This window comes from Populus euphratica, unplaced genomic scaffold (assembly GCF_000495115.2).
Source record: "Populus euphratica unplaced genomic scaffold, PopEup_1.0 scaffold158.1, whole genome shotgun sequence".
Taxonomy (NCBI): domain Eukaryota; kingdom Viridiplantae; phylum Streptophyta; class Magnoliopsida; order Malpighiales; family Salicaceae; genus Populus; species Populus euphratica.
Window position 1 is genome coordinate 830897 of NW_011499913.1, and position 24437 is coordinate 855333.

The 24437-nt window shown below is 32.4% G+C and overlaps 3 protein-coding genes and 1 long non-coding RNA gene across 5 annotated transcripts in view; 2 read left to right on the top strand and 2 right to left on the bottom strand.

Annotated features, from left to right (window-relative positions):
• Positions 1-899, top strand: part of LOC105134267 (wall-associated receptor kinase-like 20) — a 1270-nt gene extending 371 nt beyond the window's left edge. The window contains exon 2 of the mRNA XM_011038614.1: positions 1-899. Within this exon, the coding sequence (XP_011036916.1) occupies positions 1-339 (339 nt within the window). The 3' untranslated portion in view covers positions 340-899.
• Positions 900-1044: 145 nt separating this feature from the next.
• Positions 1045-4853, bottom strand: LOC105134268 (Protein phosphatase 2C family protein). 2 transcript variants are annotated; one of them, XM_011038615.1, is made up of 9 exons: positions 4702-4853; positions 4512-4581; positions 3518-3718; positions 3018-3189; positions 2683-2900; positions 2463-2570; positions 2246-2371; positions 1924-2156; positions 1045-1656 (listed from the first exon to the last, which is right to left on the bottom strand). In XM_011038615.1, the coding sequence occupies exons 2-9, from the start codon at positions 4545-4547 to the stop codon at positions 1437-1439; spliced, it is 1314 nt and encodes a 437-aa protein (XP_011036917.1). In that variant the 5' UTR covers positions 4548-4581; positions 4702-4853; the 3' UTR covers positions 1045-1436. The 2 variants fall into 2 exon arrangements, with proteins under 2 accessions (XP_011036917.1, XP_011036918.1); XM_011038616.1 differs by having other exon boundaries at positions 3518-3771.
• Positions 4854-7460: 2607 nt separating this feature from the next.
• Positions 7461-8246, top strand: LOC105134269 (uncharacterized). Its single transcript, XR_843952.1, has 2 exons — positions 7461-7798; positions 8003-8246. It is a non-coding gene; the product is annotated as an uncharacterized LOC105134269 (long non-coding RNA).
• Positions 8247-8362: 116 nt separating this feature from the next.
• On the bottom strand, positions 8363-15095 carry LOC105134270 (kinesin-4-like). The gene is made up of 19 exons (XM_011038617.1): positions 14573-15095; positions 13724-13890; positions 13493-13636; positions 13136-13372; positions 12986-13057; positions 12778-12846; positions 12565-12636; positions 12279-12410; positions 12114-12195; positions 11939-12034; positions 11663-11839; positions 11477-11583; positions 11206-11384; positions 10953-11114; positions 10588-10841; positions 10338-10501; positions 9918-10097; positions 9025-9554; positions 8363-8805 (listed from the first exon to the last, which is right to left on the bottom strand). The coding sequence occupies exons 1-19, from the start codon at positions 14703-14705 to the stop codon at positions 8676-8678; spliced, it is 3087 nt and encodes a 1028-aa protein (XP_011036919.1). The 5' UTR covers positions 14706-15095; the 3' UTR covers positions 8363-8675.
• Between the last annotated feature and the right edge of the window lie 9342 nt (positions 15096-24437).

The following is a 24437-nucleotide window of genomic DNA, read 5'->3' on the forward strand; positions in this document are numbered from 1 at the left end:
CTTTCCCTAGGAGGATTAAGTCTCAACGAAAACTCGTCGTTCAACATATCCACTCATAACACTGTTATGTTATTCAACTGTTCTGATAACATCCTACTGTCACCGTTGAACTGTTCATCGACCAGCTTTTGTAGGCAGTATGAGGAGGTTGGAGAGGGAAGTGGATGCAAAGGTACTCTTTGTTGCCACTTTTTGAAAGATACAGCAATGACCTCACACAGGATTAGGGTCAGGGCTGGAGGGTGCACTGCTTATACTTCTGTTGTGGACATCAAACCTGATGATCCCATTGATAGATGGAACTACGGAATTGAGCTGCAGTGGCTGCCTCCACTCTAGGAGGCAGCACTTGACTGCTTGTGGTGCAAGCTTTTGAACCATATTGCTGCTTGTCATGCCTAATTCACATCTCATGTCCTTGTTCATTTTCTTTTCTTTCTATTGCTCGTATGTGTGTGCTTGTTCCATCTAGATTTTCGCTATTTAAAATTGAATAAATTCAAGTTCTTTTTTCTTGATTTTTTTACTTCATATATGGAGCTGGTGGATCCTACTTATCTTTCATGTATTCAATGGATACCAAGCTTTCACTATCAAGAGTGATTATGGGGCAACTTCCTTAATAATAATTCACTTTTGAATGCATGTAATCGATTATTATGATTGACAGGTTAAAAGCAACAATAATGAGCGAACTGTCCTTCTAAGAATCTCTTCTTGTCCATATAAAGCAAAGCACACCAGGAGAACTCAACTCTACCTTTGTTGCCCTTTGCACTTTGGACTATAGAGACAAGCAGAAAGGAGGGAAGATTGTGCAAAAGCTTTAAATATATTTTTACCACGTATTGATATATTTGGCATTTGGCTTATTTAGTTTTTGGGCATTGAATGAAGCATCAAGTGGCACGCAGTTAGAGGTTAAAAAACTTGAGTCTCAACCCCCCTAGCCTGGAGTTCATCCGGTTTGACCTAGTGAACTTAGCGAGTCAATCCAAAACAAACTAGAAAAAAATGGTTAACATCCCTAGAAACCAAACAGGATGACACAAACATAGAAACTCTTAATTGTAAACATCACATGAAGCCATTTTTGTATGTAGTTTGCTTTTCTATTACACTGTAAGCGAAGTAAACACAATATAACATTTAACTATGCAGCCTTCATTTTTACTTACAAATTCAAACTGTTAGCAATCAAACTATCACAAACATATCTATCAGACAGCATTTCTGTCTTCTGTCAGTCAGTACAGAAGCCGGGCACAAACCACAATCAATACAAACAATTGAAAGACAAAAACACCTACTGCCTGTATTTCTACCTCATTTCTTACAAATCTATTACAATCAGTACCGGAAAGTAAAGCCAAGCATGCTCACACTGCCAGCAAAAATATGTCAAATATTTACTCTGTTACCAGATAGGTAGGTAGCTATGCAGTCACTGTGGGTCTACTTGGCCTTTTGCCTTCCATAGCATCTTTCTTTTTCCTACAGTTACTGCAGAGGAAGAGGCCATCACATGGCTTTGACCCAGGTGAGAAGAAAGAGCCCGAGTTGACTGATAAACCGTCAGCTGGGGTTTGATCCACTTGGCAGACAGCACATCTGTGTATCCCAGAGTTGGTGTTCACGGGGAAATCCTTACCTAATCTGCATTTTCATTGAAAAAAATGAAGAAACCACAAATTAAAAATTACATTCCAAGAGGACAGAACTTCAAAACTACCTATTCCCCTTTTCACTTAATAGTTGCATTATCTAAGTGAAGGAATAAACAGATCAATTGTCATCATCCACTGAATAATGGGATATGTAATCAAAGACCATAGGGAGGTGAGTTCTCCTCTGGTCTTATACTCTGGTTTTACATAAACTATCTGTGAAAAATAATAAAAACGAATCTTACAATCAACATACCTTTCTGCAAGAACAGCTGAACCCTCTTCAAACAGTTCCTCCACCAGACCAACTGCAGAAAGCTTATTTGTTGATTTGCTCACAGAGTTCAGAGCTTTCTTTCCAAAAAGAAGCGAACTGAACATATTGTGCTTCTTCCTGGGTATTGTAGGTAAGAAAAGAATGTCAGATGGGATGATATCAACAACAAGGCAAGTCGTATCATCCTTCAGGCCCCTTGATCTCAATGCCTCCTAAAGAGCGAAAACAAACAAGTATTAGTAATAAAGCAAAATAAGCATCATGGAAAACACACAAGAAGCTAGAGTATGCTAGATGTCACCTTAACAACCAACTTTGCAGCAAGCTCTGCAGGTAAACCCCTACAAGACTTGGCAGCCATATCAGAAGATAAAGCATCCCAGATACCATCAGAAGCAATGATGAGTCTTCCACCAAAATTTGAAAGCTAAATAACCAGAAAAGGAATTTTCTAAGCTTCAAAATTAATTAAAAAAAACAGTTGAAAACCCATCATTGACATCAAAAAATGAGCTCACTTTCACTTGCTTGACATGGGGTATTGGAACAATGAACTCTCCAACATCCGTGTCGCCAATTGACCTAGAAAGACATAATCCACCTGGCCAACAACGCAGAGGACCAACCTACAAACCATTGGGAGATCGTACATATAAGATAAAAACAAGAGGTGAGGAGGGGGCGAATAAAATACATATCTGAACATGTCATAAGTGACAAATAAAAAGTGCACCAAACCTCGTTGCCCCCAAAAACATTTAGCCTTCCTACTTCACCCCCACTTGCAGTTACACGTTCCCTCTCTTCTACATTTTCTTCTAGCCTGTGATCAACTGTCAAGAGAGAAACCACACCCCCCTGGCTGTCCAATATGCATCGTGAATCCCCCACAGAAGCAACAGTCACAGTCCACCCATCAATTATGACAAATGTCACAGTTGTCCCGGAAGTCTCCCCTGCAATTTAAATTAAACTGAAAGATTAGAACCTGTACACAACAAACACACAGAGAAAAGAAGTGCAGGATGCAACAAAAAGAATAAAACTACAATAGAAGGGGTCCAGAGACACACCTCCCTGCTGGAATTCTATGTCAGTTTTCACAAAACCAGCAACAAGTGCTCGAGGAAGCGCTTGAAGCCACTCTTCCCTACTGATGTCTTGAGGAATAGCACTCAAGACATTGTCCAATAACTGCTCCTTTGCAAAGATAGCAGCTGATATCCCATTATGTCCATCAAAGATCTGCCAACAAAACAAACACTGAGTATTTATGTGGAAATCAATAAAACCAAATTTAAGAATTTTGGCGGGTTCTAAAGTTACTCCTAATTCACATAAGGTCCACTTTATCATGGATAAAGGTTGGGAAAATAAAAGGAAATAAATTAAAGATTCAAATCAAGTCTCCAAATATTTGGGACTGAAGGAGAAAGGGTGATTATTTTTTTCATGATATAAACACAAATTATTTGATCCTTTCCTTTTCTTCTGCTTAACTATCTCAGCAACCATGCAGAACCATCTCTTGAATGAGGAAGTAAATAACTTGTATAAAAGAAAGGGGGAGTACCGCAAACACAGAAAATGATGTCGACAGATCCCCAGGAACCCTCTGGCAGTCGGGTTTTATGAGAAAGTAATCCTCTCCTTTCTTTGCTAAAGCAGCTTGTCCATACTTCACGTAAGGTTTCTCGATCTTCTCGTTCCTAAGCTCACGTCCAATCAATGTCGCAAGTGGAACGAGAGGAGGTCTCATCCTTGATACTTCGTCCTGGCTCATGGCAGTTTACGTGTCAACATTTCCATAACCCCAGTGCCAAAACCCTATTCAATCTTTCATGAAGCAAATTAAAGATGCGTATCTGACTGAATCATAAAACCTTCACGTGACAATGTAGTTCAACAAACACTAAAATCACTTAAAGAATCTTTTTTTTTTCCAGGAATATCTTCACCATGAAAAGGAAAAAGGAAAACTTTTTGAGTTCATATAATTTCACACGAGTATCTGAACTAAATTTAAGATTCCATAAATCAATTCAGTACAAAACAATGCATCTGCAAGTAAACTAAAGCTAGAAATAGTTAATGCAATTATGAAAGTCTCAGTCTTTACACTAGTAAAACAAATTAATGCTAAAACCTTATTTCTTCAACCCCACTAAAACAAGACTTTTAGTACACAATTCATCAACCAACCCAATTCTCCACGATTTTATCTAATTTTCACTCAAATAAGAACAAATCAAATGACTAAACCCAAAAAGCGCAAATCCCAACAAATGGGTCTTCATTATTTTCCATCAAAACAAACCCACTACACTTCTTCAACAAAACTTCACCAAATTATTCATCACCCACCAAAATTACTCAAATCATAAGAAATGGGTCTTCCTTATTTTCCATCAAGAACCAATCTTGAGTACCCCAAAACAAAAGGAACCACAAAGGGTCACTGAAGTAAGCCAAAAAACACAACTTTAAGCACTTAAACACAAAATGTATATTAAAAAGTGAAAGCCAAGAACATTAAAAAACAAACCCAGAAAAGAAAAGGCACTCACGGTTGAAACATGAAGAGGTATCAACAGATCCAGCATTGGCAAGATTTGATCTATTAATTAACTTTCATTTCTGCAACCAAAACCCAAGATTTTTTCGTTAAAAACTAGGACAGAGTTCCAGTTTTTATTCTTGAACAAACCAAGAAAAAGACAGGTTTTTTTTTTAGAGAGAGAGAGAAAAAAAGCTTACAAGTTTGAGTGATTTGATTGGAAGAGAAATCTAGAAAGACGTAAAATATAGATAGAGAGAGAGACGCGGGGTTTTTCTGTGTGCGCTGGTGAGTGTTCAAGAGGTGAGTTTTGTTTTCGGGCAAAGATGGTACCTGAGATTGCGGTTGTAACGTGTTTTAAAATTTCTTTTTATTTTATGTTGCTGTATTGTTTTGATATATACTAATATTAAAAATAAATTTAAAATATAAAATATAATATTATTTTAATATATTTTCAAACAAAAACAATTTTCACTATATTTTAAATAATTACAATTTTTTTTTTTAATATTTTAAATATTGATGACAATTTTGATATCTTAATCATTCTATGTAATATAAAAAAATTCCAATTGGGTTTTTTATCTTATTATTTCTATAAAATCCACTGTATATTAACCTCCCAAAAAATTAAGTTGACTAAAATTCTTTTAAAAAAATAAAAATAATATTACTTTAGAAAAATAATTAATTAATTAAGAATGATGTTAAAAAAATATAAATAATTGATTAAGAATGGTGTCGAATGAGATCTAAGTTACTTTGTCCTACTTCAACTTGAAATATTTGTATTCATCATCTAATTTCTACTTCAACCCAGTTGGACCAGGTTGGGTTGAGGAAAGTTTCCATGCAATGTTGCCTGACCTGTCCAATTTTTTAATAAAAAAAATCAATTTTTTTTTAAAAAATTATGTAATTTATAATTATTAAATATAAATAATATTCTGTACTATTTTTAGAACATATATATATATATAAGAAAAAATAGTAAAAAAATTAGATCATTGCTCTAGCTGGGTGAAACACTCGTCAAGTTAATATTTTTTTTTTAAAAAAAAAAAACTTGATCCAGGCTAGAGAACTTAAAGAGAGGTTCTTACAAGCCGAGTCTAGTCGAATTTAATAAATGTGAACGAAAGTATACCATCTCACATCATTATTTGAAGTATCTGTCAAGCAAAATATGTTGGGAGGCAGAGAGATATTCTAAAATTTGCCTCATATTACAGTAGTCGAAAGGATGTCATGTCTTAAAATAAAAATAAAATTGGAACATCATAACAGATACAACCCAACTGAATTAGCAGATGACGAGGGACTAAAATGATTATTATTTTTTATTTAGGGGGTTTTGACTTTTGTTGTTAATTTACTTATTGGGAATTTCTTTCGATCCCTCAACAAATGTCATTGTTAGGATTTTGACTTTCATGAACATGCTCGAGATATATTGAGAAAAGGTGCTGTGTGCTGGCTGGCAATAATTATGTGGGATAAGAGGAAAACAGGCTGATTAATTGATCTAATCATGATATGCAATTTCATAATCAAAATAGACCAGCCAACTACTTGTAAGACTAGGCTGACTTGAATGGGTTAATTTTGTGATTTGTTGAGGTTAGGCTTGGATAGATTAGTGGAAAAATCTAGGTTTTTTTTTATTAAAACAATATCGTTTTCAAAGGTTTAAGAAAAAATTAAAATTTAGGTTAATTAGTTATCATGCAGGTTAATATATCAACTCCTATATGGAGTCTTATAACTATACTATTTCGAGAAATAGAAAATACTAGATAATGTATACAATTAATAAATCATATAAAATTATATCAACTCGTAAGTAAATCTATCTAATTCATAATATAAACCTTAAACATGATTAATTTTCTAATCGGATCTTATAATTATACTATTTTGATGGATAAAAAGTATTAAATGGTGATGTATAAAGCTAAAAAATTATATAAAATTATATAAACTTGTCAATCAACTCATTTAATCCTTTATTCGACTCGAGTCAATTTCTAAATGAGTTCTTATAACTATTCTATATTTTTAAAGGCAGAGAATGAGCATGCAAGATTAGAAATTTTTATTTTGCTTTGGTTGATCTCAAAGATACTTCATTATAATTCAAGTGCTTTGCCCTTTCTTTTTTTGGACTATCATTTTCCTTATAGCTGGACTCCATTGCTGGAATGACATTTTATCTTCCTTTCACATTCAGTGTCAATCCAATTCATGGAAAATGATCTCTAGAAAACCATGTGCCTTGATCTTAACGTCCAAACCTTTAAAAAAGGATCAGCAGATTAGGTTAAAAATGATTTCTTGTGTGAAGAATCATGCATCCATGCCAGAATAAGAAATTTTTAAAAAATTTACCTATCTCAATCCATTCAAGGGCTTGAATATGCATACGATGAAGGCGGGACTGAATCTTCAAGCAAAAAAAATTCACAATGGGGTGGCAAAACCCTAAATTCTTTCACCGGTGGCAAACGATGGTGGTGGTGTTGTCTTGATGGGATTTTTGTGGATATAAATATAATTTTCTTTCACTCATAAGAAACAAGCATCAATGGCACCTCCTGACGTGGCCATGTGTGATTGGGCCCCACTTAGGGTTTTCCCACTCATTCCAATGGGGTCCTGATCCCTAGCTGGAAAGGTTGACTTGCATCCACAAGCAAAGCAAGTGGACGTTTGGTGGCCTGAGGAAAGTCACAATCATGGCCACGCTTGCTAAACTTATAGCTTCATAATTGATTTGGGGAAATTGAGATTTGAAATTTGATTGCAACCGAATTTGTAATTAAATTGGATTAAATATTGATCTGTGAAATCCCATCAACTCCAAGTATTTTTTAATAACCAGTTGATTAGGCTAATTTCAGCTATATAACATTAAAAAAGAAAAAAAGAAAAGTTAACTAGCTAGTTGACCATCTTTATATGTCAAAAGATGTCTTGAGCTCACATTGATGCAAGTTCTTCATTGAACTTCTTGCTGGTCTGGTTGAGGAGCCACATGTCGCCGAGTCCTCCTACCTTTGTAATTGAACTAGGGTTTTCTTTTTTAAAGAAGACTGGTTAATTATAAGTATCATGCATCCCTTTGCCTGTCGTAAATATGTCTCCATTTATTAACCAGACCTGCAGGATCCTAATATTCAAGACTAATATCAGATGCTTATGGCACTGTGGTTGCTGAGTTCCTCACTGCACAGTACAATGAGTTGCACCTGCTGCTTATAAATAGCCAAGTAGTAAGACAAACTAACATATCAGGTACGGATCCAGATCCGGAGTCCAAGTAATAAGACTGGAAAATATATTAAGATATCATTCCAGGGATAATTTTCTGTCTCTTGGGATCTTAAGATTGCTAGCGTTTGTAGAATGAACTCATATGTGTAGGCTATGATAGCAATATTTGTATTTCAAATTCTTATACCAGCTATCCAATTGAGGAACTAAAGATACTTGTATCAGTAAAAGTGGGGAAGAGTTGCAAAAGAGGAAGGAGTCTAGCTAGCTGGTCAGCTGCATTGGATACATTGAGGACAGGCATGGAACTGTTGTAAACACATCACCGAACTTCTATAGATATTCAGGGAAGCGCAAATACAATGCCATAGCTTTGCTAATTGCTCGTACATTTTCAGACTAGCTAAGAGAAGCAGAAACTTGTGTCAAATTTATGAGTTTATGTTCATTTGCTTTCCTTGCTTTGTTTTCTCTCCTTTTCTGAGTTTATGATCCAGAAAGGATGCCATATAGAAACGTAATCGCTCAATGTTATCCAAAAGGCTGAGAAAAGTACAAGTGCAGAAACACATAATGAAGACGGGATGATGTAATTTCTTGATCTTTTCTATATATTGCAATTCTCTTTAAACAACTGATCAATACAAAAGGAAAAGAAGAAGATGTCAAAAGAATTCACCAGATGAAGAACACTCGTCTAAATAAATCGAAATCGGCATGGCGGGACAGCATAAATCTCATGATCACCACCACAGAAACACAGGCAATTGAAATCCATTACCATTCAACTCTTTCTCCTCTCTATATCCCTTTCTCTACAACTATACAATAGATACACAAAAAATGGAAAAAAGGAAAGGAAAAGAAAAAAAAAATCACCAAGCCACTTCCTTTTATGTCACTTTGCATGCCCAGTTTTCCTCTTTCCATCAACAGAAATAAGCTGCCTTCCAGGTTTGTTGAGGCCTGGCCTCACCCCATTTGGTAGTTTCCTTGATGGTGAAGGAATTAGCGATGGAATTAAACTCCTGTTAACAAAACCAGAAAAATTAAAGTATTAAACTTCCTGTTGACAAAAATCGAAGTGGCAACCTTAAAAGAAAATGCTAGTCTGGAAACAAGATAAAATAGCAGTGGTATCAACAGCAAAGAAAGCTTACATGTTAGATAAGTAATGCATGCATCTATAAGTTTACATAACCAGAAATGTGACTCAAAGAAAAGAGATCAGTAATCAGATAGCTTACCTTGTTTCTGTGCTCTTGAATCCCCTTGGATTAGTAGTCTTCTTTGTTTTAGATCCCAACACATTGGGATTGGGAAGGCTGGCCATTCTAGGAATGTTAGATTGCCATAGCAAATCTGGTTCAGAAGAATCACTTGTTGCAGCCTCAAGTTCATCAGAGTCATCAGTGGATGCCATTTCAAACCTGCTCCTCTGAGCATCATACTCTTGGTTGTCCTTTGTGTTTTGTGGAGATTTGTAGGGTTGTTCTGGATAAATCTTTGAAGGGTCTCGAGCATAAACCTGATAAAACATCCCAGGCAATTGTCTGCTATCTACTTCCCATTGCCCTGCAGGATTTTCATCTCTTCTTGCAGCGTCAAGCCTATTCACCACGACCTTGTCAACCCAGTCACCAAACACCGATTCTTTATCATCCTCCTTTCCACTCAATGCGGGACTGCCAGCAGATGACCAAGGAGGTGAATACATGATCAAATCCTGGGGATCCAGGCTTCGCCTTCTTGGAATAGATGAATAGTGGTTCCTAACCTGCAGATCATTAATCAGTATGTAAATTATGGTTATGAATATTAACTTTATTCTTTGATAGATGGCTAAATTGGGCAAATATACACATATTACAAACATGCAGTAAAATCATTTTCACATGATGTTGAGATGATTTTCTAATGGTAAAATGGCATGTCTTAGTATAATTAGTAAAATAAGCATTATCCAGATTATTAAATGGGAAATCCAAACATTAAAAGATGTGTGCCCATGGGCATTAAATGTAAACCAGGAGTCCAACCTCCATGCTCAGGCAAGATTAATCATTGAACAAATATATCTACAACTGAAAGCAGCGTGCAAAGAATCAATTTCAGTCATTGGTTATGTTAACATTTTTACCTCTGCATTACCATCGTCCATCTGCCTATGACCATTGGTGATGCTACTTGCACTATGCCAACTATAAGAAAAGGGCAAACCAGGCTTCCTTTTAAGTCTTTCTGGGGTGCTGGATCGAGAATGCTGTGAATTTTCTGACTCTCCTTCCTTCATTGCTAAGGCTGCTTTGAGATTAGCAATCTGAAACCAGACATAATAAAAATAAGTCACTGCATTTCTAGATGAAAAGGTACGTAAGAGATAATAAGAAATTCAATAATAACAAAACTAGCAGCTCTAAGACGTGCCTTACAGGGAAAAAAAAATCTGAAAATAGGCAAGCCCATCATTTTCGTGTATCATGTACAAGGACATATATAAAACGAGGCCAATTCTTAACCTGATCCCAAAGAAGAAAAAAAGATGAAGAGCATAAAGAACCTGCTCTTTCAGCTCCTTCACCTCTGAACTATCTTTATTAACTCGAGCAGCGCCAAGCTCAACAGTGGCAACCCGTTCAGCGAATTTAAGTGTGCTAATTGTTTCTCCAAGAGCATCAGCCTCAGGACTTATGTGGACAAACATGAGGGTCTTAGCCTGCCCTCCTGGTGATTATTTGGACCAGAAAAATAAGCATAATGAGATTATATCAGAGAAAGAAGGGAAACAGAATGCCTTCGGTTAATCTTACCAAGTGAATCCTGGAGTAGTTGAGTGAGTTTGCTGTTCCTGTAGGGAACATGTGAGTTTTTTTGAGCAAGAGAGGCAATCACATCTCCCAAAGCAGAAAGAGATTTATTGATATGCTGTGCTTCCTTTAATCTATCTCCTGTCACCTCAGATTTGTCAATCCGTTCACTTCCTGCCAGGTCAACAAGATGCATTGAACCACGGATTACTGTTCCAGATGCCAACTCTCTCCCTTGAACATGAACTGTCAGGCAGCTGCAAATATGGGCCAATATATAAGTATCATTTAATTAAGCACTATTATTTTATTAGTACTCTGAGAATCACAACTGCGACATGAATCATTTTCTGCAGCATTAGGCACACCTATGGGATCGACTGCTCCGGTCATTCATGGCCGTAGCGCTAACTGCGCGATTCCTTTGCCCGATGTTCATCAAATTTAAGACATCAGATGGTGATGATACAGACAAAAGACTTGCATCTGGTACGTTTATTCCATTCTGAGAACTGTTTCGAATATCTAATGTATACAGGAGTTAAGAATCCAAGTAGAAAAGTAAGCTGAGTTGAAGGAAAGACATTGTCAAACTGAAAGAAAAAGTGTCATGAAGGATATCTTCTGTTAAGACCATCAGTTGCAAGGAGATCCCTCACTTGCTCGTTGTAAATTTCAAGCATTTGGACAGAGATATCGTAGCAAATAACTTCCTTTCTTTGATCTGAGAGGAGAAATAGATCACTCAATGCCCTGTAGTTTACACCTAGGCTTTCCTCTGTAAGGTCCTTGGGACCAGTCTGAAAAATGAAGGAAATGAATAAAGTTAAATGAGTAACCGAAGGCAGTTGACCAAGATTTATGTTTTAATATGGTACATGAAACATCTCACCATAGTATAGGTCTTCCCGGATCCTGTTTGGCCATATGCAAATATACATACATTGTACCCATCAAGAACAGACCGGATCAAAGGCTGGGTGTCTGCAAAAACCTCCCCTGAAGGAAAAATAGAAGGATAAAAAAGTTAAGGAAAGCTGATAAGAACGACAAAGAACCTGAATTTAGCCATACTCACCTTGAGTTGCCAAAGGACCAAAAACTTTGTTGAAGTTAAATGATTTGCGTCCCTCTTTGCCATATTTCGAAGGGGTGATAATTGAAATGCTCCCTTCATCTATGCGATACACCGTACCAAAACGGTTTGGTTGCCCAGTCAAGAAGGGTCTTACTCGACAATATACTCTAATATTTCCTAATAAATCATATTCATTATCATTAAATCTAGTAGAGAAACTTAGTGTATGAGTGCGGTAAATCCATGGAATCAAAATTCAAAATAAAAGGATAATACCTTTCAGGTCCTGCACTTGATTGTATAACTTGCGGTTCTCCTCTAGGACTCTCTGGTAGCCTGAAGCAGCATGAGCTAGACCGTACAAGTGCTTACCTGTTACAAGAAACTAGTAATGACATTTATTACTCCTCCTCTAATAATCTGGAAGAAGTGCATAGAATCTTAATTGTACCTAAATTGTTGAACTCCTCCAGATATTTCATCTGCAAAAAATGCATTCCTTCTTTCGTAGCATGAAGAGTAATTTTCAATTCCTGCAGGTACCATCATTTATCAATTATTAAAGCCTTCTGGAAAGGCTTAAAGACTTCACCCTGGTATAATAAAGAGACATTACCTTAATGTCTTTTTGTTGTCGTTCAAACAACACTTGCTGTTTCAAAAGCTGGTCAATTGTTTCCTCATGAGGATTGCCCTTGTACGTGCAGCATTCCTCTGTATTGATTTGTGTGGAAGAGTCTTCTTCCATCTTAACCATAGCATTAGTAAAAGAAAATGTCACCCAATTGGTTTCAATAATTCTGAGCGTTTGTAAATATAAAAACATGCTTTTGAAATTACATTCCAGGTTATGCAACTGCATTGCATTTGTGAAATATTCATAGTGCAAGCCAAGTGCATACCCTTGTATCGCTAGAGCTTGAAAGAGGCATGTCAGGGCTAGATTCTTCCATATCTTTTGCTGTTGTTTTCATCTGTCAGTTTCGTATGCATGATTTCCCATTTGATTTATTAGCAATAATATGAAGAGGTAACTTCTTCAGTACACAAACCACACGATAATATGGAGGGAGACAAAGGAGGATGATATCATCTCAGTAAACATGACAGTTCACCTGCTCATTCTGGCTCAACAACCGACGCTCGAACTCCTCCATGACTTTATTTAGCATAGACTCTACAATCTGTTACCAATCAGAGTGTTAAGAGGAAGAATTTCTGTCAATTTCTTGTGCATCTACTTGATGGGATCTCCTTCAAAATTCTCATTCTGATGAGGAAATTCATCTGAAAAATTAAGTTAACAAGCATCAGAATACCTACATTTGGTATTTCTTCTTGCTTCCTGTTTGAAAGAACTGTGCGGACAATCATCTTCAAAGAACGAGAGGCGCCCTGCACATGCAAATGAGCTTATGATTGCTAGTCACCTCTCTAAAATCGTAAAACTAAAAAACAGAAAAGTTCACTTACAGCTTCGCTTAGGTCACGGAATTGTTCATCAAATGAAGATGGATCACCACTGCTCATCCGAGAAAAGGAACTCATGAAAGGCTCGGGATTTTTTCGCATGAAGAGTTTCCCGCCCCCACAAGATGAGGGTTTCAAGTTTCCTCCATATTTCCATGTCCCAGTTCCACCACTTTGTTTCCATTCACCATATGACTTAAGAGCTAAAATACAGTTCACAACCCTAGCAGATTTTCCTCCCTGAAGTTCATGATACAAAAGAATATCACAGCAGGAAGACAACTCTCACAAAGTAATAGAAGATTCGCACGGCATTTTCCAGATTTTCCTTTCTGTTTCAATCTAAAGTTAATCTCTCACCTGTTCCAGATCAGAAGCTTCAAAGTTTGGAATCCCCATTTCCTCAACAGCTACCAGGAAGTTTCTCACGTTTTCAAAGTACTGAAATGCTGATAAAGCAGCCCCATCAGGAACTTCAACAGAATCACCAGGACCTTCCACTACCTATAAACAATAAACATCACCAACACCAACAAATAAGTACAACTATCCTCCAAAACATAATAAAATAAACACCAGGCTGAATGATACCTTTGGAACTGCTCCAGGTTGAACCTTGTTAAGGACAGTACACAAAATTATCCCACTTCGCAATCCAAACCTGAATTCTTCTTCAGAGTGCTCAGCTGGCAAATCTTTACTCCCAACAACTCCTGCTGTCTTTCGAAGCCACCCAGCTGCTTCATACCTTCTCAAGGCTGAAAACCAACACAGAGATGTAAAATCACCATACCCCTCTTTTTTTTCTTTTTCTTCTTTTACGGGAAAATATAAGGCGTACAAAGAAGTAACTTTTTCAAGTCGAAGCCCCCCTAGTCCGATTCCAATTTTACTACAACAATTCCATCTGACCTCATGACGGGAATTCCTCAAAAAATAAAAATACAAAGAATAAGCACTATGAAATAAGTAATTATGAGAACTCTCTAACTTGGCAAAAGTTTCATCTACATACTGATTCAATGATCATCACTAAGAAAAAGATGAACAACAAAAGCTCAATTTTTCATGCCTAGGGAAAGAACTTTCACAAAATTACCATAAAAATCCAAGAATCTTAGGAAAAAACTGTATCGATATCAATATAGGATCACACAATTCATGAAATATGACCCTAAAATACTACAAATTCCATCTCCATGCTGTGCATCAATCCAACTTCTGTGAACGAGCCACCTAATTCATAAAATTCAACAGCCTACAAACTCCTTATAGATCATTCAAGATTCCACAAAAATGAAAACAAAACACAAACCAGAAGCTTCTCAAGCATCCTCCAATAATCAAAGATCTAAAAACTAAAAGGCGTGATCAAATTCAATCAAAATGTGCAACAAAGAATCACAAAGAAATAAATGAAGGAGAAGATTGATATCATACAAGCTTCTTCAGCTTTTCTTGAAGCCACCAAATCAACATCTCTTGGTCGAGCTCCGATATTTTCTTGAATTATATCCTCTACAACAGAAGCAGCAGAGAAAGTCCAAACTTGTTGCTGCTGCTCTGTTTCCATTTTTTTCTTTCCTTCAAAAATATCATCACCCCACAACAACAAAATCCAATCTTTCCAGCTCTAGAGATCCTATCTCCAAAAACCCAATTCAAATATTTCCCATTTAACCTCAAAAAAACGAAAAAAAGAAAAAAAAATGTATCTTTCTACGTATACAATCCAATGTGCATGTATGCATACATATATATATGTCTATAGTTGTTGTTCTTGTTGTATTTTTTAGGAGAGATAAAAACAGGAAATGTGGTGCTTCTTTAGAGAGAGATCTACAGAGACATATTCTCTTGAATTATAAAGAGGGATAGAGAGAGGGAGGGAGAGGGAAGAGAGAGAATTTTTGTGGGAAAATCTTCTCTCTTAGCTTTCTATGTGGTTTTGGTTTCTTTTCTCTTTCTCTGTCTATAATTATATGTGCCTCAGTGCTGTTGCTGTGTCTAATATTGAAGAGCAAGAGGCTTGCCGAACCTGGTTCCGAGCCTCCCGGTTTGGGTCATCCTATTGGTTTACATTTTTTGGAGGGTAGAGAAAGTAAAGGGCTAATTTTTACCTTTATGTTATTTTCAAAATACTATTACAATTCACTTTTTTATTTTTTTAAATGGGAATATTTAAGATATAATAATATGTTTTTGAAGTTTTTTAATGGAATTATATATCTATAATAAGTTATTTTCATTTATATTGGTATATTTAAGAGAATTTTTTCTTCAAAATCATTGATAGTTATTTATTTTTGTATTTTATATCTATTAAAATCTTAGTTTTTTAAAAATATATGTATATATATAATATATGTTATTTTCATTAAGATTGGTGTATTTAAGAGCAATTTTTTCATGATTTTAATTTTATTAAATTTAAAAATGATATAATAATGTAAGGAATAGATTAACTTATCATTCACATAAGATGTTAAGTGTTGTGTGTTTATTCAATTAAAATATATTTTTTTCATAAATTTTATATGTAAAAAACTATTTCTTTCATATATACAAGAGTGATTATTTATAGTATTTAACTGTTTGCTATGCTAGTAAATTAAGGGGTGAAATGACAAATAGACTTTAAAAGTACATGATGTAGTCTTTTGTCTAAAAAAAGTAATTAATAATCCTATTTATTAGACATTTTAGGCATTAAAAAAAATTGTGGAGACATTTTCTAATTTATTTGATGGTTTAATATAATTTACAATTGGTTGGAATTCTTCATATAATTTTGAATTAGTATAAACGTTTGCTTGCATAATCATTCCATATGGATTTATTAACAGTTTAGCACATGCTGTAGTATGTGTAATAACGAGCGATGGTCACTCATTATTACATATTTAGACAATTTATCAATTGAGAATCTTGAGATAGCTTGTGTGTCAAGGGATTGAATGTTTATTAAACTTGTCCGGCCAATGGATTGTTCCAGAAAATTTGTAATTAAAATATAATTTTAACCAAGTTTTAATTTCAATTAAAAAGATATTAATTCAATCAAATCTTGTAAATCTAAGTTGATTTAAAATTATAAAATAAAAAAAGATTTTTTTGACAATATATAAAAAACACAATGTATACACTTTTTTCAGCTAATTATATATCAACAATTTTATCAAAGTAGTAAATATTAGCACAACACAATTAAAATAAAAATAAAATAAAAATTAAAAAACTTCAAATACCTTAAAATACATATAGAACTAAAAATAACAAGGAAATTCAGAATCTATTGGTCAATTATTCATACAAAATCAAGAAAACCACCCATCTTATATTTACTATATCTTATAAATTTGATTCAATTTTATTAATTTTGCATAAATCAAGTTTAATTTTATTAATTTTTAAATGAACTAAAAATAACAAGGAAATTCAGAATTTATTGGTCAATTATTCATATAAAATCAAGAAAATCACCCATCTTATATTTACTATATCTTGTAAATTCAATTCAATTTTATTAATTTTGCACAAATCAAGTTTAATTTTATTAATTTTTAAATTTTTTATTCTATTTTACATGTTACATATAATTAACTTGTAAAATTATATAATTTTATGAGTCAGCTTATAATTTTAATAATAATGGATTAATCTTTGATTTGGCTAACTTGACTAGATATGGCCAAATTAAAACCAATAACTTCAAAAAATAAATTCAAAAAATCAATATTATTTTGATTAAAATAATTATTCAGAATTTATCTAAAAGTTCAATAACCTGAGTTTTTTCTAGGTGAATTTTCCTAGTGCTATCAACTATCAAAAGAATCTATAAAGTATAATTTGGTTTTATAGGAGAAGTGTACGTTACTCATGCTTCAAAGAGAAGTAGATCAAGAGAATTAATCAATTTCCTATTAGAGGCAAAGAAAATATAATCTAACCTTTTAAATTTTAAATTTGATAGCTAAATAAATAAAGTTGTTTTCACTCCTCACCTTACATAATCAATGACATGGACTTCATATGCCTTGCGAGGTGTCAAGAGGAGAAATTCTATCTCTTAAGGAGCCTATGAATCTTTCCTAATTTACTAATATTAGAGCATGAAAATTGGAATAACCCATTATAATAAAGATCTTTCTTCTTCTTGTTGACTTGGTAGCAATGATATTGTATAGAGATCCAAGGCATCTATCACAATCCAAAGACCTTTTGTTGGCTACTTACCCTTTGTACTTGAGCTGCCTCAGCTGGATTTCAAAGTAATATCACTAATTATCCCCTGTGGATCCAAATTCATTTAACTCAAGTTCTATATATAATCCATGTAAGTGTTGGATGCCTAAGCTAGCACAATATTCAATTTGGATTTGATTGCAGTTCAGAGAGCAAATGAAATACATGGTCAGATTTATTTAATTTTTTTTATTTTACCCTTATGATTTCGTTATTTTTTTCTTATACTTATGGTTTTATTCATATATATAAATTGAATCAAAATCATAAGAATAAATATGACCAAAAATAAAAATTGCAAAGATCTAATATAAAAAAAAAACCAAAACTATAAGGGTTAATATGGTAAAAAATTATGCGATCAGGAGTATGAAAAGTGCTTCTATGACCTTGTGTGGTTTAATTTGCTATATTAAATGCTGCTATTTTATTTTTGTTAAAAATATCTATGAACTTTGATTGCGTCATGAATAATCGTGAAATGATGAGAAATACGCGTAACATCTGGGAGAAAATTGAGTTGAGAGAGATGGTGATTTTTACTATAACTTTCTAAATTAACTTCTTGAAAGCTACCTACTAAAAAATATATTTTATAAATTTAGATAAATAAATAAAATTTAAATTATTTCAAATTCTTATAAAAAATACAAATTTTGACTCAAACTTAAAATCTTTTATACAAATTTAAAATCCTTTACCATGATGCTATGTTTTTTAAAAACTTTTTAAATCAACTTCTTAACATATTAAGGTGAAATTAAATAATTGAATATCAAAATAATTTAAAAATAATATATTTTTATTTTTTTAAAATATTTTAATATTAGTACATTAAAATAATTTAAAAATATCAAAAAAAATATTAATTTAAAATAAAAAAATAAAAAATTTTAAATTTTTAAAAAATATTTTTAAAATACAAAAATAAACTGGGTTTAAATAGCACCTCTTACCTTCTAGTTTTTCTTGACAGTCCAACACCAACATCTGTATTTGTCAAGAAATGAAACATTATCTGCAGATAATGTTGCTTGAAGATGTTGTTCTTTGAACCTTACGCCTTTCAGCAACACAATCAACCAGAAATATAAATCCTTAGGCTAGCAGCACTCGAAAAAATAAAATCTATGGTTTTTCTGTTTTTTCGACCTTGTTTGTTTGTTGGAAATGCAAGATTTTAGCATCAAATTCATAGGAAGACCATGAAAAGGAAATTAAGCTAATACAATATAATATCGATAAATTATTAACTTTAATGAAATAATATTTTTGTTAAGTGCTGATTTAAATTTAAAATTTAAATAGTATCTCGATTAATAAATAAAATTTCATGATCCAAAATATATTAATTTATAGATGTTTAGCTGTAATCGGCAATTAAAATAAAAAAAAAGTACCATTATTTATCTAAATGATTGGCTACTTTTTATGAACAAGTTTGTTCCAAATATATGCAAAAATTTTCTAAATCAAAATAATAAAATAGGGTTAGTGAAATCATTAAACCCTTGTTATTTTTATTAGGCAGTTGATCATTTCTGGTTCATCATTAAATAGTGATTCAATATCATTTACAGTTACCCACCTAGTTTTATATATGTGTGTGTGTGTGTGTGTGTGGAATTGTGGATGTCTTCTTCATGACACCATTGCACCAAACAAAAAGGTGATGTAAAACATGTATATAGAAAGTGACCTAATAAATTAGTCCTCAAGAGAAGGAAAAAAATAAAAGGCATGAAAAGGAAACCTTACATTATCTTGATGCCATTGCAATTGTCTGTGAAAGATCATGGCAAACCAGATAGAAATTCATGGATAGAGGAAGTGCATCTCGGTTTCATAATTTGGATAATATTTTTATCGACTAATTTAGATTTTTAACAATTAAATTATATTTAGTTAGTGTTAAAAAATATAAAATAAAAATAAAAATGTGCTTTGTTGAAGTGATAAAAACATAAATATAAAATAAATTTAACCGAGATAATTTTGAAATAAATCTTTATATTTTCAAAACGAACATGTTTTCATGTTCCTTTATCTATAGTATCTATATTTTTTATGTCTCGAGATAGCAACTTATTTTATTGGGTTTTTTTTTATATCATATTAAAAAGAATTGGTAGTATTTATCAAATGAACTAACAATTATAATTAATGTTGTTATTATTTATGAATGTTATTAGCATTGTGAGTATCAATTCTTGTAAAGAGGTGATTATCAATTTATTAGATGCATATTGTTGATTTTCAGATATATTTGATTTTAAATTAAAAATAAATGGCTAATAAAGAGATGCAAGAATTCATTTCTCCAAGAATATAATTCTTGGATTAATACTAAAATCATTTTTTTATAAAATTAATTCAAGCTTAACCCAATTTACATGCTAAAAAAAGGTTTAGGCGAATTCATGTTATTTTCCTTTTCAAATATAAATTCACTTTTACTGGAATTTTTTGTGACTGAAGTTTGTTTCATTTATGTATTTATTAAATAAAATAAAGAAGTAGCCAAGCAAGCTACGGTCCCTTCCCCTGATCTGCTCAATGGATTATATTTCGAATTCATCATTTACTAATTTGCCACCAATAATATTATTTCTTTGTGCAAGTAAAGCAGTAACTATTTAAACATAACAAGTACTTTAATGTCAATTCAATCCCTCCGTTCCCTCCAACATTCACAAGTATTCAAATGTATGGTTCAGACCCAAACCTCTCAGGTTCGGATGATTAGTTTTTGCTCATGGAAAATCAAGGGCAATTAAAATAATAGTGGGCCCCAAAGCGTGGTCTCGAAGTTGGGGCCCAGTAAACCATGCCGGCATTCACTAGTTAACGCAATACGGATGCCGGCCCAATCTTAACCCTTGATACAAGTGGGCTCCATTGGACCCTAAACATATTTCTTCAATAAAATAAAATCAAATAAAAAAGTTCAATTGATTCTTCTTTTTTCTCCTGTGTAAATAGTAAAAATTTGTAGAAATTTAGATAAAAATTCAAAGAATAAAATTTGAGTCTCATGAAATTTAAATAAGTAGGAATAGGACATTGTTATGAATATTTAAGATGTTTAATTACCTAGTTTGTAAAAATTAATCTGTTTTATCTAGTCAAAAACTCAAATTAATTAAACAATCAAGTTAAATTTTTGTTATTTTTTTATTAAAATAATATTTTTTTAATTTTATAGTTGATTTATACTAATTATTTTAAACTCGAGTTTATTTAAGTTGGGTATTACAAGTAGAAGGATCTATCTATCTTGAGGATTGAAGACCCAATAATTTCATTCAACTTAACAAGATTTTAGCATTGATAACTTTAATTTTCTTAGTTGTCGTATGATATGGGAGAGCTACCCCCATCACCTAATAGTCCAAAGTGTGTCATGTCTTCCGATGATGGGGAAAAAAAAACTATAATGCATTTGATAAGAAAAATCTTAGCTTGAACCTCCCCTCATTTTTATTTTTTATTTGAACTGCCTGCCAAGAATTATTTAAAAAATATACATGTTTCATCATCCTCTTCAAAACATACTCGTAAGATTATATCATCAAAATTCTATTTGTAATTCATTCCTGATGCACAAACACAAGCAATGCTTGAATATCACTAGGTTTACAATAGTTGCTCAAAGTAAATAGAAAAGAAAATAGAGAACATGGATGAAACATTATTTTTTTAAAAATTGATTTTTTTTTTATTTTTTTATGTTTTTGGATAGTTTTAAAGCTGGTGTCAAAATAATTATTTAAAAATAAAATAAAAATATTATCTTAATATATTTTCAAGCAAAAAATACTTTAAAAAAACCAATTGATATTAAACTTTCAAACATATTCTAAATTAAACCATTAATTTATATTCCCAAATCAACTTTAAAAAATAAAGTGAAAAATACCCCACCTAATCAATGTAGTTTTCCCTAACACCAAACATGAACAATGTAGTTTGTTTTATGATGGTCCAACATCCATTTTTATCACAATCTTTGTCTAAAGAAAAGGTAGCCTTAAAATCTTTTTTCTTTTGTTGTTTTTTAGGCTTTTCTATCATATATATATATATATATATATATATATATATATAAAGAATTGATTGATTATCATGTCAAGATAAAAAAAAAAAAGATAGTTAGAAGATATGAGATGATTTTTATGTTTTTTTTCTATTTTAAAAGAACATAAATTTACTCTAATATTATTATAAAAATATTTTATTATTTTTTCAACTACATATATTCCTATTTTTTTTATATGTATATTTTTAATAGAATATTAACTAAATGCAACCTGCCCAAATTCATAGGGGCTTGCCCAATAATTTACGAGAAATAAAATAAAATGAAAAATATCCCACCTAAGCAATGTAGTTTGTCCTAACTCCAAACATGAACAATGTAGTTTGTCTTATGATTGTCCAACATCCATTTTTATCATAATCTTTGTCTAAAGAAAAGGTAGCGTCAAAAATCTTCTTTTTTGTTGTTTTTTAGGCTTTTCTATGGTATATATAAAATTGATTGGCTATCATCTTGAGATAAAAAAAAATATTTTTTTATGTTTTTTCTATTTTAAAAAACATAAATTTACTTCAATGTTGTCATTAAAATATTTTTTTGTTTTTTTAACCATGTCTATTTCTTTATTTTTTAAATGTATTTTTTTTTATAGAATATTAACTAAAAGCAACCTGCCCAAATTCAAAGGGGCAAGTGAGAATATTCTTAATATTGCCCAATATTTTACGAGAACAAGGAAAATAGAGTTGCAATCCTTTAAACTTTTTTCTCTAGGTGGTGATGTGATTCAATTTCTTTAATATGTCGTAAACTTTACATCTAAATACAAGTTGTTGGAGAGTGGTCTCTATCAAGAATCACTCCAATATTAATTGTAGGGCAATCTCTTTGCTTGTGTCCTTATAATTATACCAAAAAATGTTAGGTGTCCTCTAGATTAAGGCATGGTCCGCTCCGAAAGGCAAAAAAGAAGAAGGGTGCGATGCCACTTTGGAAATTAACATACTCAATTTAGAAACTGAAAAGGGTACATCTTAAAATCTAGCCCCAGGTGATGGGTTCAAAACACGTGGCATGTTTGTTATACTCGTACAGGACATACCTCTAGATAAAGTTATTATACAAAAACTAGTCCGAAAGACTATCAATGATCATGCTTTGAGTTTAAGACACTTTATTGTAGTTTGATCCGGTTCAAAATTTAGTTCATAGGTCGATGAGATGAGTTTATGGTTTCACGAGTTTATCTATGTATTTTTTTTTGTTAAAATAATAGTATTTTAATTTTTTTATAAAAATAAAATAAATTGATAGTTTTTGATAAATAAAAAATATAATTCAAAATAAAACTCAATTAAAATAATGTTCTAAGTCAACGGGTCCCATCAAATTAAATTTTATAACTATGATTTAGAGTCTTATAAATGAAAAGGATATGTTTTTACTTCTTTACTATCTATTAAGAAAAATGTTTGGGAGGGAATTTTGTACTAAGTGTATGGTTAGTGATGTGATGCAAAATGTTTTTTAATTAAAAATATATTAAAATTATATATTTTTTTAATTTTTATATTATCACGTTGAAATTATATATATATATATATATAAGAAAAACACACCCAAAAAAACATTAATCTACGCTTTTCCAAGGAAAAAGGGTTTATAAAGCAATTTAAGAAGAAAAAATTAACGCATTATTACCAACCGGTGCCTAAAAAGCAAACAGAAATCAGATGTTGTGCTAATTACTTTCAACATACGCGGAAAATCTAAACGTATGAACTAAAGCAAGTAATCATAAATTGGGAATTACATGCTTCTCTGAGTTATATTAATGCAAGATCCAGTTCAATAAAATATTGAGATGCAACTCATTCCCAATCAATCATGACAGCATATCATTCCATTTTCCTTTGCTACCTCACATTGCAGGACCAATTTATGCATGGTGAGAGGCTAAAGCCTCGCAGGGAAGCTGTTAGTTTTTGGACTTTTTAACACTTTGAAACCGCTGTTTTAAAATCCAGCCTGAACAAATGTGTTGATATGTGATCTAGGTGATTAAAAGCTTGTGCGAGGTCAAGTTTCAACCAAAAAAAATTAGAGAGAAAATTAACTTGTTATAATAAGTTATAAACTTATGTTAACTCGTGATTTGGTCGTTTCGGAAAAAATTCAGTCAAAATTCATTGATGTTTTTGTAAAATAATGTTATTTTTACTTTTTTATATATAAAAAATTAAGTTAATTCAAGTTAAATCACTTAATTTAGAATCCAGAAACTTACCTCAGGCCAAATAGGAGTAAGAAAAGTTGTTATTGATTTAAACAATTTTCAATTTCTCATAACACTCATGTCTGGTTAGTCTAACATTTTTTTAAGATATTTCTTGAAAACCCTAAAGAACAGAAGAAGAAGGAGGAGGAGGTAACATGAACAGCGCAATGCAAAAGTGCATTGTTTATTAGAGCCTTTATTCAAAATCATGATGTTCAATCATATATTCTTTTCTGTTTGCCTTCTCCACTATCCTTCTTTTCAATACAGTCCATGTGACCAAGTCGCTTCATGAATCCCACACATTTGATTATATAGATTGTTTAACTGCTAAAATTCCTTAATCTTTTTTAATTAGAACAGAAATATGCATGAACTACCCAAGTTTTATAAGGCAACGTGACAAGCGGTCCCTTGTGCTGAACTTAATCATGCCAAGAAAACATAAAAGCTTGAGGTTTAATAAAGCTTTAGTCTGCTAAATGGCTTGTCAAATCATTATGTCCATCCCTTTTCTTCTCGCACTAAATCTAAGGGTTAACAAAGGGAGAAGATAACTAAGAAAATGTTTTTCTTTTGGGAGGCAAAGTTCCTATTATAACAAGTGATAAACATTATCATTATTATAATCTAGAATGGTCTGATTTTTGGTATAATGTCGTACTTGATGAAGAAACTTTGAGAGACTGGGCATATGATTGTCGCGAACACTCCAAATCATTGAATTGGCCAACTCAACT